At 41.1% G+C, this 15,353-nt stretch overlaps 2 protein-coding genes across 4 annotated transcripts; both read right to left on the bottom strand.

The window, feature by feature from the left end:
• Nucleotides 1–10,493: 10,493 nt before the first annotated feature.
• On the bottom strand, nt 10,494–12,909 carry LOC115767244. 2 transcript variants are annotated; one of them, XM_030711446.1, is made up of 4 exons: nt 12,654–12,909; nt 12,004–12,556; nt 11,632–11,927; nt 10,494–11,529 (listed from the first exon to the last, which is right to left on the bottom strand). In XM_030711446.1, exons 2-4 carry the CDS (start codon nt 12,510–12,512, stop codon nt 11,390–11,392), a joined length of 945 nt encoding a protein of 314 aa, XP_030567306.1. In that variant the 5' UTR covers nt 12,513–12,556; nt 12,654–12,909; the 3' UTR covers nt 10,494–11,389. The 2 variants fall into 2 exon arrangements, with proteins under 2 accessions (XP_030567306.1, XP_030567305.1); XM_030711445.1 differs by having other exon boundaries at nt 12,658–12,909.
• Nucleotides 12,910–13,179: 270 nt separating this feature from the next.
• LOC115767251 (dihydroorotate dehydrogenase (quinone), mitochondrial-like) lies at nt 13,180–15,326 on the bottom strand. 2 transcript variants are annotated; one of them, XM_030711458.1, is made up of 4 exons: nt 15,165–15,326; nt 14,783–15,089; nt 14,447–14,695; nt 13,180–14,392 (listed from the first exon to the last, which is right to left on the bottom strand). In XM_030711458.1, exon 4 carries the CDS (start codon nt 14,322–14,324, stop codon nt 13,206–13,208), a length of 1,119 nt encoding a protein of 372 aa, XP_030567318.1. In that variant the 5' UTR covers nt 14,325–14,392; nt 14,447–14,695; nt 14,783–15,089; nt 15,165–15,326; the 3' UTR covers nt 13,180–13,205. The 2 variants fall into 2 exon arrangements, with proteins under 2 accessions (XP_030567318.1, XP_030567317.1); XM_030711457.1 differs by lacking the exons at nt 14,783–15,089; nt 15,165–15,326 and having other exon boundaries at nt 13,180–14,375; nt 14,447–14,690.
• Nucleotides 15,327–15,353: the final 27 nt, after the last annotated feature.

Below are 15,353 nucleotides of genomic sequence, written 5' to 3'. Positions count from 1 at the left end.
CGCTTCAGGCAACTGCAGTTGTTTTTTGTTTGTGTGGATGCTGTTTTTGCCGTTGTTGTCGTTGTTGTCGTTGTTGTTGTTACTTTTCAAAATGGCTTCATTACAAATGACTACAATTGGCGCTGTTGTTACTGATGATATTGTTGCTGCGGAGCACATCTTATTATTGCTTTGCATGCAGATTGTCATATGTGTGTACTATGCATATATTTACATACTGTGCGTATTGACCCACAGTTGTTGCAGTCTGATTGTGTTTTCGTTCCTGCAGCTGAATTTAATTAATAGGTTCGAAGGAACAGTCTGAGAGGAATGCTCACAGTTCTTCCTATGTACATGTGTGTGTACATATGTATTCACATTTGTGGCAAAAATAATATTAGTGCATGCAATGCATTCAAAAAAACTAAAAAATATGTACATTTAAATCAATTTTTATTTAAATAAAATATTTTTAAAAATCTAGTTAAGAAATTTACTTTATATAACGTGAGTATAAGATTACTCAACAAAAATTGGTGTAGATAATCAATTTATCAATTTAAAAAACAAATGCAGTACGCTCATGATTTTGATTATGTTTCACTAAGTGATTTTGTACAAGCCGCAAAAATGTCTATAGCACAATGTAGACGTTTACAGGGAGTCGCCTAACATTTCACCTGCCCGTAGACGCATCCTCTCCCACTAAGATATAACTTTAAATTCTGCACAATACAGACGTTTAAACGAAGGACACGCCTTCGATCTTAATGAAAGTTTAAGGGCTTAAATTTTGTTATGTCCAGTCTTGATTTTTAATATTTTGTTGAATAAACCCTTTTTGCAATATGACCAGGTCTGGTTTTGGTATCTCTCCTGAGTAATATCCAGGAGGGATAACCGGGAGCTCTTGACAATCGCTCATAATTAAGCTCTAATATATTTTAAAAATACTAAATCTTAAACAATTTTAATGGCACATGGTAAATAGGGGTAGGGTTTTCCACCCCTTTTTACCCAAACCCCTTTCATTTTATACTAACACCACTTTCAAAAAAAAAACCTTTTTCCGTGTTTCAAAACTGATATCTGATAATTGAAAATCTTTAGAGCTAACTTTCCGGGGTAACAGTTATTTAAGATTTTGAAAAAAATGTTCAAAATTATAAATTTAGTCTAACATTTAAAATAAGAATATTTGCTTTCTTTTAGCTAGACATTATGATATATATTATATATTATATTTTATGATATAAGTATATTTAGTTTTTATGCCCAACATTTAAGTCTCCTCTTTAAACTTTAGTTATAATAGCACGGAACCTGTTATTACCAACGTTTCATGTACTTTAAAACTCGCCAAACTTCTTTATAAAAGTTTTAATATTATTTCAAATTTATTCCTGCCCTGGCTAATTGACTGACTGACTGATAATTATCGCTTAGCCTAAGTCGAACGTTAAGACGTTAAGAAACTGCATTTTTTACTCCAGTTATTTTTTTTTACGCTAGGCGAAGTTTTTGAAAATTCATCGAACACTTGTCAAAAGAGGGGGAAATTATTTACCCGATTTCCATAGATTTTCACAATCTAAAATTTCGGAAAATCCATTTAAGAAACATGGGGAAATCGACTGAATCGACCAATACATACACATGTACTTACATCGCCAGCTTCTTTTATGGCAAACGCATTTCTTTCAATTTATATTGCAAGCCGCCATTTTGAGGTTGACTCTCATTAACGGCTAACGGCACTTCTGCCTCTCTCCTGTTCACCCAATAGGAGCTCCACAACGAAGCGAAAATTAAAACACAGCCGCAATGGAAGTTCATTAAAAATAAAAAACAAAAATAAATAAATAAAAACAAAAAGAAAGCAAAAAAAATGAGTGAGAAAATGTTCACACTCGTCCCCCAAGTTATTTAAAAAGACATTAAAAATGACACATGATGTGCAGACGTGACAGACAGACACTGGCTGCAGAGGCAGAGGCAGAGGAAGAGGCAGAAGGCGGCTGCGAGTGGTGGCCAGTGATTGCGTGGACTCATTAAAGTGGCCACCTAATGCCCAACTGGCCATTAATGTGGTGGCATACCAGGCAGACAAGGGATCGGGGCAGAGGCAGGGGCAGGGGCAGGGGCAGGGGCAGGGGCATAGCGATTGATGCTTGGTTAGTTGCGTGTAATTTTCACACCGTTGACCAAGTTATTTTAATTAGGTCTTGGCACTCAGTCAACGTTGCCGGCAGAGGTAACAGAGCCCAATCGCAAAAGCCAGCACAACCAGCACCCACCATCCGCCGCCCACCACCCACTGATGGTTGGAGGTGGGCGTGCAACCCCCAAGGGATGCGCTTAAGTGGCTTTGGGATGGGCATGGCTAGGCTTTGAAGGTGTCGTAATTGCACTCAGCTCGCCTGATTCCCGATAAAAGTGCTCAGCGCGCGGGAGACCTGGTGTGGGGTGCGGCAAGAGGAATTCGGGGGGAAACGTTTCAACGCAAACAAATTAAAAAGCACTTAACAGACTAAAGCAGCAACAGCAGCAGATGAGGAGGGCAGCTCCTCCTGCTCCTGCCAGGCGCCGTTGCCGTTGCGTGCGCTGCCACCAGGCTGGAAGATCATTTAGATCTCTGTCAACGCCGCGAGCCGCGATCTGGGAGCTGCGATCTGGACTCTGGGAGTTGGGAGCTGTGTGAGCTGTGAGCTGTATCCAGCCCTAAGCTCGTAAATTTCGAGACTTTGGCCTGGCGTGTGGCGTCAGTCAAAGCGAATTCAAATTGCCCAAGTTAACATCCTGTTGTCGGTTCTGTTTGGAGAACTCGAATCGGCCGCTTCTTAATTGAGGTTTAACACAACATTTACCGCTTTTTGCTAATCGCCTTGAAGCCGCCGCCGCCGCCGAAGACGACGACGACGACGACGATGATGACGACGTCGTCGGGGTGTGGCTGTCCAGAGAGTCGAGATTCAGCTTTCAGATCTAGGTGCCAGTCCCTAACCCAAAATCCAAACGTACCAAAGCAAACCCTCCCCGTACGTGATTTCATTCATAAAAAATCGAGCTCTGCGTTTTCCTGTTTTCTGTTTTCTGTTTTTGGATTCGGCTTAATAACAACACGTCATGTCATTTCATTTTCGGCCAGAGTCTCGGACAGCGTCCCCCAAAACCATTCTTCATCCACAACTATATATAAGTATATATATATATATATATATATATATATATATATATATATATGTATATCGGAATACCCCTTCTCCCCAGCCCCATTCCACGTAATTCCGAAGCCCATTGAGAAATGTTTATCACGCAATGTCGCGTCTGCGTTTTTATCCGCGTGCGCGGCTCTTTTCATCAATATTCGATGTTTTTTATTGTTGTTGCTGTTGTTGTTGTTGTTGTTGTTGCTGTTCTTGTTGTTGCTGTTCTTGTTGTCGCTGTTATATTTGTTGTTGCTGAACAACTTATTGCATTAATTTTTAACATTATTGACGTTTGCCCAATATTGACCCTCGTTAGAAACAAACGCGCTTAATGAAACTTACGAATTCTTTAATTAAATTTGATTTCTTCTGCATTTCATATTCGGTAAACCCTAGACCCATTAAAAATGTATATAAAAACGATGTATATATACTATATATATATGAATCACTATTTTCAGATCTAGTAAAAACTGCAAATAACAAATCATAGACATTTCATTGAATTAAACTATAATGAGCTACAATTTGTTGCATTTCAATGCACATCTGGTAAGATAAGCTGTTTTATCATAGATATAGATATACATATAGATATATGTATATATAGATATCAGGGTAGATACCCTCTATGATTTATGATAACTTAGTTATTGATCCACATTTGAAATTATTTATTAACATAAGTTTAAATTTATTTAGAGTTCTTCAACTTATGTACTTATGTATGTCTATATGCCCCTTTATCTGTATGTATGTATATCTGTACTTCTGTATGCCTGCATGTTTGCAATTATATATTTACATATCTGTATCTGTTCAACTGCATGTATGTTCCGTATATGTGGATGTCTATGTACATATGCATATGTATGTATGTATGTTTGTACGTACTTATGTAACAACTTACATATGTGTGCACGCAAGTTTTCTTTAGAACCAACATTCCTTTTAGCTGCAATGTAAAGAAAGAAAAGGAGTAGATTTACTATATTACCCTACTACGCGATTCTCATAAATTCAAGTAGGCTTCACAGATTTTCATGCTTTTATTATAAGTGTTGAGTGATAACAAATTTGTGCTGGCAGTGTATATAAAGATGTGCTTGTGTGTATGAATGCTGATAGACACGGATGTGTGTATGTATGAATGCATGTATGTATGTATGTATGTATGTATGTATGTATGTATGTATGTATGTATGTATGTATGTATGCATGTATGTATGCATGTATGTATGCATGTATGTATATATGTATGTATGTATGTATGTATGTATGTATGTATGTATGTATGTATGTATGTATGTATGTATGTATGCATGCATGTATGTATGCATGTATGTATATATGTATGTATATATGTATGAATGCATGTATATATGCATGTATGTATATATGTATGTATGTATATATGTATGTATGTGTGTATATATGTATGTATGTATGTATGTATGTATGTATGTATGTATGTATGTATGTATGTATGTATGTATGTATGTATGCATGTACGCATGTATGTATATATGTATGTATGTATGTATGTATGTATGTATGTATGTATGTATGTATGTATGTATGTATGTATGTATGTATGTATGCATGCATGTATGTATGCATGTATGTATATATGTATGTATATATGTATGAATGCATGTATGTATGCATGTATGTATATATGTATGTATGTATATATGTATGTATGTATAACAAACGTATGTAAGTATATGTTTGCATGTTTGTGTGTATGCATCTAAGTATGAAAGTATGTATGTAAGTATGTAAACATGCATGTATGTATGTACTTATGTATATGTGCATGTTCGTATGTGTACTTATAAAATGTATGTTAGTATGTAAGCTTGTAAGTATGTATCTACTTATGGATGTATGTTTGTATGTATGTAGGTAGGCTCGCACTTATGTATGTATGTGTGCTAATATGAATGGATATATGTATTTATGTATGCATGTGCATATATATGTATGCATGCGTCTAGGTATGTATTGAAGCGATTCCTTTCTATGCGATTCTCATGAATTCAAGTAAGCCTACCAGTTGTAATGCTTTGATTTTAGCAAATTGGGTTGGCGGCAATAGAAGAAACTGTGTATCTGCTATTAGTTTTACACAAAGTAACTATTTTGCTCTTCTACTCTCTCTCTCTCTCTCTCTCTCTCTCTCTCTCTCTCTCTCGCACACACTCACTCTCTATTTCTCTCTTTCTCTCCTTATCTTTCTCTCTATATTTCTGTCTGTCTGTATGTCATATTTGATTCCCCTTTTTTTCGTGCTTTTTCTCTAACCCGCTCTCTTTTGTTTTAGGATGGTATAGATTCAATCCCCTCCTCCTAATCGATGGCAATAACAAATTCATCCCTGTTTGTGAATTCTGGGTAAGTAAATATTTAAATATACTTTTATATATAAACTTAAATTATTTGCAAATTATTTACTGGTATTAAATTAAGAGATGGACAATAAGCGTATGTTAACTAACATTGACTCTAAATTAATATTCAAGCACTGCCCATGGGCCAAACGTTTGCTTATATATTTATTTTTTCACATTTTGTAATTTATTTATGGGTGCGTTGGGGGCGATTTGGCTGTGTCTTATCGCTAGTTATATATCACGATGACAAAACAAAGAGCGGCCAACAAAGCCAAAGACAAAATCGTACAAACCTTAACAGCAATAACAAAACCAAAGCCACACACACACAAGTTGTTCACATCTCTTCGGCTCTTTGTTCGCTCCTCTTCTCTATCAACCAAATGGGCCGTGACCAATGACAGCAAAACCAGCAACAACAGCAACAACAGGAACAACAGCAACAACGGTATCAGACGCTGAGTTGAAGGCGATAAATGTACCAAGTTGTATGCTAATTTTGCGCGCTCTGTGGCCATATGCATACATATAAAAGCCGATAGATACGATAGATGGGGATGCATTAAAGCTGAATCGAATCGAATGACAGACAAGAAACAAATAGAAATCAAATGAAATCAATTTAAATATGGCATAAAATAGAAGTACAAAATCATGTTAGTTTAAAAGGCGACAATATAAACGCAAATACAAGCGGACAACAACAAATGCAAATGAAGATCGGGTTAAAGAAGAGATGCTTAATATATAACAACTGTTTCGCTCTCTTGCTCTCACTCATGCAGCAGCGCACAGATAAGGCGAACTGCATTGAACTTAATCGAATTGGTATTTATCGCCGCACTAATTCGCCGCAATTGCCCAAAATTCGCCCAAAATTACAACTCGTAAAGCGCGTCGAGCAGCGACAACAAAAAGAACGCAGCGATGTTAACAGGACACACACACACACACACACACTTCAAGCCGCCATGAATGTGTCAATTGTCACATGCAACAAATAAAAATTAAATTAACACAATTTAAATATGACATAAAAAGAATTAAAGTACAAAATCATGTTTGCTTAAAAGGCGACAATATAAACGCAAAGCCAAATGCGCAACAACAAATGCAAAGAAGATTAGGTTAAAGAAAAGATGGCTCATAAAAAGATAACCGTTCTTTTTCGCTCTCTCCGTCTCTCTCTCTCTCTCTCTCTTACTCTCACTCATGCAGGCAGGGGCGCACAGAAATTGAATGAATCGAGTTGATATTTATCGCCGCACTAAATTGCCGCAATCGCCACATTCGCTGCACAATTTGTGAAATTAATTTACAGCTTGAAGTCGAGAATTGCACTTAAAATGCGCATAAAACGCGTCAAGCAGTGCTAATTATGGCCAAATGACAACGACAACAGCAACAGCGAAGTCACCAGCAATCCTAAGAGGACACACACACACACACACACGCACACACACTCCAACCCGCCATGCCACCCACTAAAATGAGTTGATTGTCACATCAACAGATAAGTTAAAAGTGCAACGCTTTTGGCCGCAAACTGTTGCTGCTGCTGCTGCTGCTACGGGGCAGGGGCATAAATCGCAGCACTCGCTCAAAATCTTATCGCCAGAACACATCAAAAGTCAAAGTTTTTGCTTAACAGAAACCACAACAGCAACAACAACAACAACAACAACAAAAGCCTCCACTCGACAATATTTTTCATGCTAAAAGACTTTTAAGCTGTCAACGACGGCGCTCATAAAAATCGACCACCGAACTGGACAGTTGGACAGCTGGACAACTGCAGCACTACAACTTGCCAAAGTTGCCACGTTGCCACGTTGCCAAAGTTGCCAAGTTGCTCAACTGCTGCCCAACAGCGTCAAACTGTCTGCCATTGTTTTTAGCATTTAATGTGCCCCGGAGTGCCTGGCATTTGCCCACCAAACAGAACGATCATGCCCGCGGCCCGACTAGGATCATGTCAAGAGATTAGCCACAGAGTGAAGCACATGCCATACGCAATATCATATCATATATTTCACTACCTTTCTCTCCCTCGCTCACTCTCTCGCGCTCTCTCTCTCTCTCTCTCTCTCTCTCTCTCTCGCTCTCTCTCTCTCTTTCCCTTATGCAGATCGCCTTTCTACGCGATTTTCATGAATTCAAGTAACGCCTAAAAAATGTTAGCATTAAGAGGCAGCATTCAATGAACACGTACCTATAAAATTCACACATTAATTGGCATCATTTGAATCCTTTCGCGATCAACTCGAAGATATTCAAGTCCGGTTCGATCGTCTTTTAAATGATCAAGAGGAAATGGAAACGGGATGAGTAGTTATGCTAAGAAGCAAGCGTTATACAGTCGCATAGGCCACGCCCAGCAAGCAATGCAATTGCCAATTCTTCAGCCAGCCGCCCACCCTGCTCATTTTGCGCTCGAGTGATGCAAGGCTGGCACGAGGACGAGCAAAACAAACAATTAATTCGACCCCAGTTGGTCATGTAACAAGTTGACATCAACACGTGCCTATCGCTGTGCGAATGCGAGTGCGAGTGTAAAAGATGCTGACAATTGCCAATGGCTGCTTGTAATTCCCAATCTATGAATAACAAATAGGCCCGTGCCAGGCAGCCGGCTCCAGGCCCCCAAACAAACTAAGTAACTTGATGACGGGAGGGCACGTGGAGGCAAAGACGACTGTTGCCGCTGCTGCTGTGTTGCTGGGAAATCAAATCATAATCTGAATTTTAAAGCAACCGAAACAACAACGTGAATGAATATGGAAATGTTGTTAATATACCCATTGAAAATGGCTATAAAGGGCATATTGGTGCTGTGCAAATGTATGTCTTGATCAGCCCGTCTGATTGTCTCTCCGTGTGTCCATCTTCGAGCTAGGTACCTCAAATTTGGCACCTCGTTATTTCCATTGCCAGCGTAGATCAAGGGACTTTCAATAACTTGCCCGACTTTCGTGAAACCGATGCATATCGAATTCAACACTTGTTTTTGCGCGAAGCGTTTAGGAGCTGGATATAGGAATTTAAGTATTTAGACTTTCGTATAGTATACAGGGTGCACTTTCTAGGATACTACCGGTTTTTCCGGGTGTTTTTCGAGTTAAAGCTCTGGTCGGTGGCATTTACGCACATTCGGTTGCCATATTTATGCCCCACAAATTTCATTAGGATCGCGCAACGAATATCCCAGAGTGTGTGGCTAAGGGAAGAAGGAAGAAGGATGCGTCTCCGGATGCGGGTATCTGCATGTCGGTTAAACCCGACTAGAGCGCTCTTGTTTGTTGATGTTGTTTTTGTTGGATAGGCAAATGCAATTTTACAACGTTATTACATGAAACGTTTGGCAGGCTTGTTTTCATTGAAGCGGGCGGTGGGGGCGGAAACGGAAATGGCGTCGCCATCGCCATCGCCATCGCCATCGTCGTCGTCGTCGTCGTCGTCCTATTCCTCCATATACAGTCGGTTGCTTATCGTGCGCGTGAAAATGAGATGGCATGCATTATGATGATATAGGACATACGCTTTGACGCCTTTTGATTTGATTGTCTATGACATCAGCGGCACGCCCCCAACCGCCTCCCATCTCTGCCAGCAACAGGACTCCCGCGTGTGGCATGGGCGCCATTTGTAATTCAAGTCAAAAGCGAGCTGCGTCGTTGTTGTTGTTATTGTTGTTGTTGTTGCTTTTGTGAAGGACTACGGATTATAATTTCTTTTCCGTTTCAATGCATTTCATTTCCGTGCCCGACGCACGAGCTGACACACACACACACACACATACACGTACGTGCGTGTGTGTGCTTTGCATTTTTGACTCAATTATAATTTTTCATGCAAAAATGAGCATTGAGCGTGGAGCAGGAGCCGGGGCCGTGGGTGGTGGGGGGCGGCGGGTGTCAACATACATAAGTAACGGTACTTGTAATCTGATTACATAACGTGATCAAATTAAAATGCATACAACAAGTATTCATATTGCCCGCTTCAACACAGAAGGGCAGCGAGATGATAGTTACCTTCTCATTTGTATGGGAGTTCCACGGAAATGTGGCCACATGCCACGTGGAACGAGTGGATGTGCCATGTGAGAATGCATCCAGAAATCTCCGTCAATATCCATATAAAACAAGCCACATATCGACTTGCCCGACAGGCCACGCCTTGGAGCAGCTCGTCAATCTACAGCCTTTATTCCAAATTTGGCAAGTTATAGATTCACCGTTTTGCCACGCCCCCAGTGAGCATAGTCATTTAGTCTTAACAAATTATCTGATGTGCATATATATACTCCAGGTCTTTAGTGAAGGCTGCTCACTAAGATATACCCTAGAACACGTAAGCAACACAATTAAATGAAAGAATGAACAAGTTTTTGGAACGCGATATTTATTTGGTGCATTGTAATCTGAAATGTACCTAGTCCGCATATGGCACAGGTCATATACGTATATATAGATATATATATATATGTATATTTTATTAGAAAAAAATGTCTTTCTAGTCGTTAAAATGCAAAGTCTAAACATACTTTACCTTTGAAAACAACGAGAACGGAAGATAACATCGATACGTTGGGTAGCGGGGGACGGGAAGACTATATGGCAGGCGAGAAACTACATTCCAAAATGGGTATCCGTATCTCTTTCAGGTTTTCGAAATATCTTCGGCAGGCCAAAGATTGAATACCCTTGTAGAAATATGTTTATATGCGACTTCTTTGATACGGATCCGAATTGGCTGCGGTATCCTGGAGAACAGAAAAGTTTTCCATGCCAAAACTCATTTTCGTGCGACTCTTCCCATAGTGCTACATGATATAGTAGTCCGTTGTGTATAGGACTTTGCCTATATGTCTGGTCATTGAAAAATAACAAATTGTTTTATACACGAACTCAATTTTGTTTATGGTAGCTATCAGATATTCTGGCCGCAACAGACCGACACAGAGACAAGACAGGGATCATGAATATATATGCTCTTTGGGTTCGGCTATGTCGCTTTCTGTGCGTTGCACATTTCTTATAATCTCTACAAGAGTATTAAAAGGGAAGACGGAATCGATGGCTTAATAACAAGGAGGGGCTTCGCAAATCGGCAAGGAACTCGACTCAGCTTGTCCTCCTGATCAGGAATATATATATATTTAATGGACTAGGCGCTGCTGCCTGATGCTTATTATATACGTTGATTTTACAAGTACAAGTTTTTCATATCCACTTCAATAGCCAACCAAAACAATTTGACATTTTGTATTAAGAGATCGTAACAAATTTGAACCGGACGAGTAAATATTAAACTAGCGTTAGGGCTAAAGATTGTCCCAGTTATAAAATAATATTTGTTTGCGGAACAGTTTGGGGCAACTGTCAGATGCTTATAAGTACAGCCTAAACGTACAAATAATAAAAAACATGTTCTTCTTCGTTTCTCTTTCTTTCGCTCAATAAAACACTTAAATCTACATTTGTTACAGGATTGGTTTGACAAAAGGAGGGGGGCAAAAAAAAAAAACCATGTCGCTTAAACATAGAACCATTTCGCGCATACAAATTCTGGAAAAATTTACGACGGGAAATTTTCGGTTTGCTAATCGAATTACAAATGCGTCGATAAAAAAATACAGTTTTGTGTTTTGTTTCTTTTGGATGTTTTGGATTCGAATCAAAGGCCGAATTGAAGCTAGCCAAAATCAGTATAAATAGTTTCAAATTTGAAATAACGATGTGCAATTCGTAATGAAATGCAGCGCAACGCGAACATTTAAATGAAAATGTGGGCGCTTTCTCATTGTGTATGCGCAGTTATCACTATTTTGATCTGTGGATAAACCTCCGGTTTCGCGTCCGAGGTGATCAGCTGCACCATGCGTTGCTGTAGCTCATCCTGGCTGGCCTGTGTGCCGGGCGGTATCATCCATATGGCATCTAGCAAAACATACACAGATAGAGAGAGAGAGAGGGAGAAGAGCACATTTTTAAAAATCTGATCGTTCAGTTGCGGCCTAAACAGCTAAGCCCTCCACTCACCGCCAAAGTACCAACCGTTGGGTGTACACAGGCGCCACATAATTGCCGGCTGTGTGGGCATCAGATCAGCCAATATATCACAAGTTTCGCCCGGACGCAAGGACGGCACATTGATGCGTTGCGTCTGTATTGGCGATGTTAAATAGCAGCCATTCGGCCAGCGTTCGTTGCCATCGTTCTGCAGCTGGAATGCCTGCTGCTGGGCATTCACGTGCTGGCCCTGCACAATCTTCATTGAAGGCAACGACTGCAGGCTACAAAAGTCCAGATAGCAACCGACGGCAGTTTGCAAATTCCTAATCATATTAAATACATATAATGTATATATGTGTAAGGTATAAATGCATATGAACAGCTGGACGGACCACTTACCAGTTGCTCATTTCCAAATAAAAACGAGCCGACTCGCGATTCATTTGATTATTCATGAGGCTCTGGAACTGACTTATCAGATCCTCGTGGTCTGTGGTGCCCATGCAACTGAATTGCTGCAGCAGCAGAGAGTCAATATCATAGTCATTTGTGGGAAGAGCCGCGCCGAGACCCTTGATCTGCGCTGCTTGTGCGGGTGTTGGTAACGCTGAGGAGACAGCTGGCACTGGTCCGGACAGAACTAGGCCCGTCCCAGGCGGCGCTGGCAACGGTATTGCAACGTTGCCAGTGTCCATCATTGGATTTGTGGTTGTTGTTGTATTTGTGGTAATGCCAAACAGCGGCTCGCATTGCATATCTTGCAGCAGTTGCATTTGCTGTTGCTGCTGTGGAAGCTGCTGTTGCGGCAGCTGCTGCATCTGCATCTGCATCTGCATCTGCGGCTGCGGTCCCTGCTGCGGCGGCGTCTCTGTTGTGCTTTGTGACTCGTAGTTTTCCTCGACGTCCATTGCTTTTTCTGTGTATTTCAAATATTTTGTTGGATTTCGTCAATCTGCAATAGAAATTCGTAAAATGCGTTGTAAGCACGTTTTTGTTTTTGTTGTTTCATCGCTGCACAATGACAGACAATGGTACACGGACTAATGAACCTGCCAGTGGGTCGATGTGTTCCAGCACGACGGTCTTGCTATTGGCTTGGCGCACTCAACTTGATTATTTATTTAACTGCCTTATGCACATTTATGTGCTACGCACTTCTCGTTTTGTTTTACATAAATATTGGACTAAAACATTAAAAAGAGGCTGCAGTGCAACAAAATACACAGTGTGACCGCATGCGTGCTATCATGCAAATACCCAAGTGGATGCTAGGCGAAATTCTATTGTAAATACCGAACAAATACTGAATTTTATGTTAGCTCGTTGACGGATATGTATGCGAATACTTGTACTGTTAAGCTGCACAACAGAAATATCGATGCATATTATTTGACAGCAAAATGGGCAGCAAACTATTAAGCGTGGAGCGCATGTTAATAACATAGCACTGTCAGTGAGGAGTGTACAAATGTTAATCCATTTCAAAATTGGACCGTTGCCAACGGCCCGGAAAGCTCACCCGAAAACCAGTCTTTAGCAAATCTTGCCCTCAGTTCTAGTGGACAATGTATTTAAAAACACAAAATTTAATTTATTTGGAATTAATCAGTGCTGGGCAGATATCGTTGATAATTGGAACCTACTGCTTCGTCAATATTCTCATAGCCCAACTTGGTTAGCCATGCGGAAAGATCCGCCTTAACGCGGTCCACTAAATCAGGGCCCTCGTACACAAAAGCCGTATAGATTTGCACATACGATGCACCGGCCGCGATCTTCTCGTATGCATCCCGGCCGGATGAGACACCGCCCACGCCAATGATGGGCACGCAGCCATTGGTTAGCTCGTACATCTGGGCAATCAGCCTCGTGGAGCGCTCCCGCAGCGGTTCCCCACTTATGCCGCCGTTCTCTGTGGCCAGCCTGGAGACTCTGAGATTGCCCCGATACATTGTTGCATTGGACACAATTAGGCCATCCACACGGCATGCATACGTTTTAATGACGGCGGCCACGTCCCGCATTTCGTCCAGTGTCAGATCTGGCGATAGCTTCAACAGAATGGGCACATTCACCTTGTCGCCCAGCTGGGCTCGCGCTTTGTTGACACCCTCCAGAAGCTCGATGAGCTTCGTTTTGTTGTTCACGCTCCGCATGCCCTTCAAATGGTCGTAGTTGACAACCAGATAGTCGGCCCAGGGGGCAAAGGCCTTCACACCTGCCATGTAGTCCATGACAGGTGTCTTGGAGGTGCGATTGCGTTCCAGATTAACGCCCACGACAACATCGATAGCATTGGTGGCTCGCAAGTGCCGCAGCCGCCTCACCACCGCCTCGTGGCCATCGCTATCGACGCCCTTCCGGTTGATGATCGCCCGATCGTTGTGCAAGCGAAAGATGCGCGGCTTGGGGTTGCCCGCCTGGGCCTGGGGCGTAACGCTGCCAATCTCAATGAAACCGAAACCCAAATCCTTTAGCCCCTGCACGGCCTCGCCGTTCTTATCGAAGCCGGCCGCGATGCCAATGGGATTGCTTATGGGCCGGCCAAAAAACGAGGTCTTCAAGTTAATGTTGTCCCTGTAGCCGGACACTGGATAAAGGCGATACTTGCACGCCATCAGGGCCAAATTGTTGCCCGTCTCGGCGGGCAGCCAACGGACTGCCGGCAGCACAAATGTCCGGAACAGGCCTTCCTGGTTCTCGTATACGCTGAGGCCCATGTATAAGGCCACGACCCCTGCCGTCACGAGGCCCACGGAACGCAGCCGGCCCTTGCGAGAGCAAAGTTCTTTGTAAATCTTGATTTGGCAATTGAATTGAGTTGGCGGGTTCTGGAACTCACCTTTGCACTGGGGTGAACCATGGTTAACTATTGGAGATGTGTGTATTTTTGTGGTTGTGTTGGATCAATCGGTTTGGTTTCCTGAAGTATTTCGCTGTCGTGAGTTTGAACTTTTTTTTTACATTTTCAAAACATATATTTTATATTGGTACTACAAACATTTGAAGGAATATGCCAAGCGTAGTCGATTCTGATGTCGGAGCTAGTTCATTTTTCAGCTGAATCACATCGATCTGGTTCAATTGTAAGCTTATAAATGTGAGAAAGCAGGGTATGTTCTTTATATTTTTACTTCTTCCTATTCGGACGTAAAACTTAATATTTATATGTACATACTTATGTATATCCATCCACATTATACAAAGTGTTCGGTGGATTTTTAGCCGGCTGCTCAGCTAAATCCTGTTTTCACTGCTGCCCTAACCTCAATTTTGGGCCGATTTTTTCCAGAGAAGTATGCGATATTTTTCTCCGACTTGCTCACATACAAGATACACCTAAAATCTCGTAAATGCCGAGGCAAGTGAATATACATATGTATGTATCTTGCAAGATAAGCAAGCTTTTCAAACAAGAACTTAACGGTCGACAGATTATTCCCAAGACTGATAGCCATACTAATGGCCTATAGCTCTATATATCCCTATGCAATATATCAAATATAATAAAAATATAAAGTCTCTTATATTCATAACAAACCTCGTTTGATTATACTCACTTCCCTTTAAAAGATCGATGCTTGAGTACTCAAAAAATTGTTTGTTATGCAACACTGGTCTTGTTTCGACTTTAAATTGAAACGGACAAAATTTCTTTGAACTGTGTAAATTTCTGTTGCGGTTGTTTGTTAAACGTAAATTGCGGAGCCTTGGCACGTTTTATTTTGGCATGCACATCGATATATTTT

Source organism: Drosophila novamexicana, unplaced genomic scaffold, assembly GCF_003285875.2.
Source record: "Drosophila novamexicana strain 15010-1031.04,08,12 unplaced genomic scaffold, DnovRS2.1 tig00001353-arrow-arrow-pilon, whole genome shotgun sequence".
Lineage (NCBI taxonomy): Eukaryota > Metazoa > Arthropoda > Insecta > Diptera > Drosophilidae > Drosophila > Drosophila novamexicana.
This window is presented reverse-complemented; position numbering and strand designations above follow the sequence as displayed.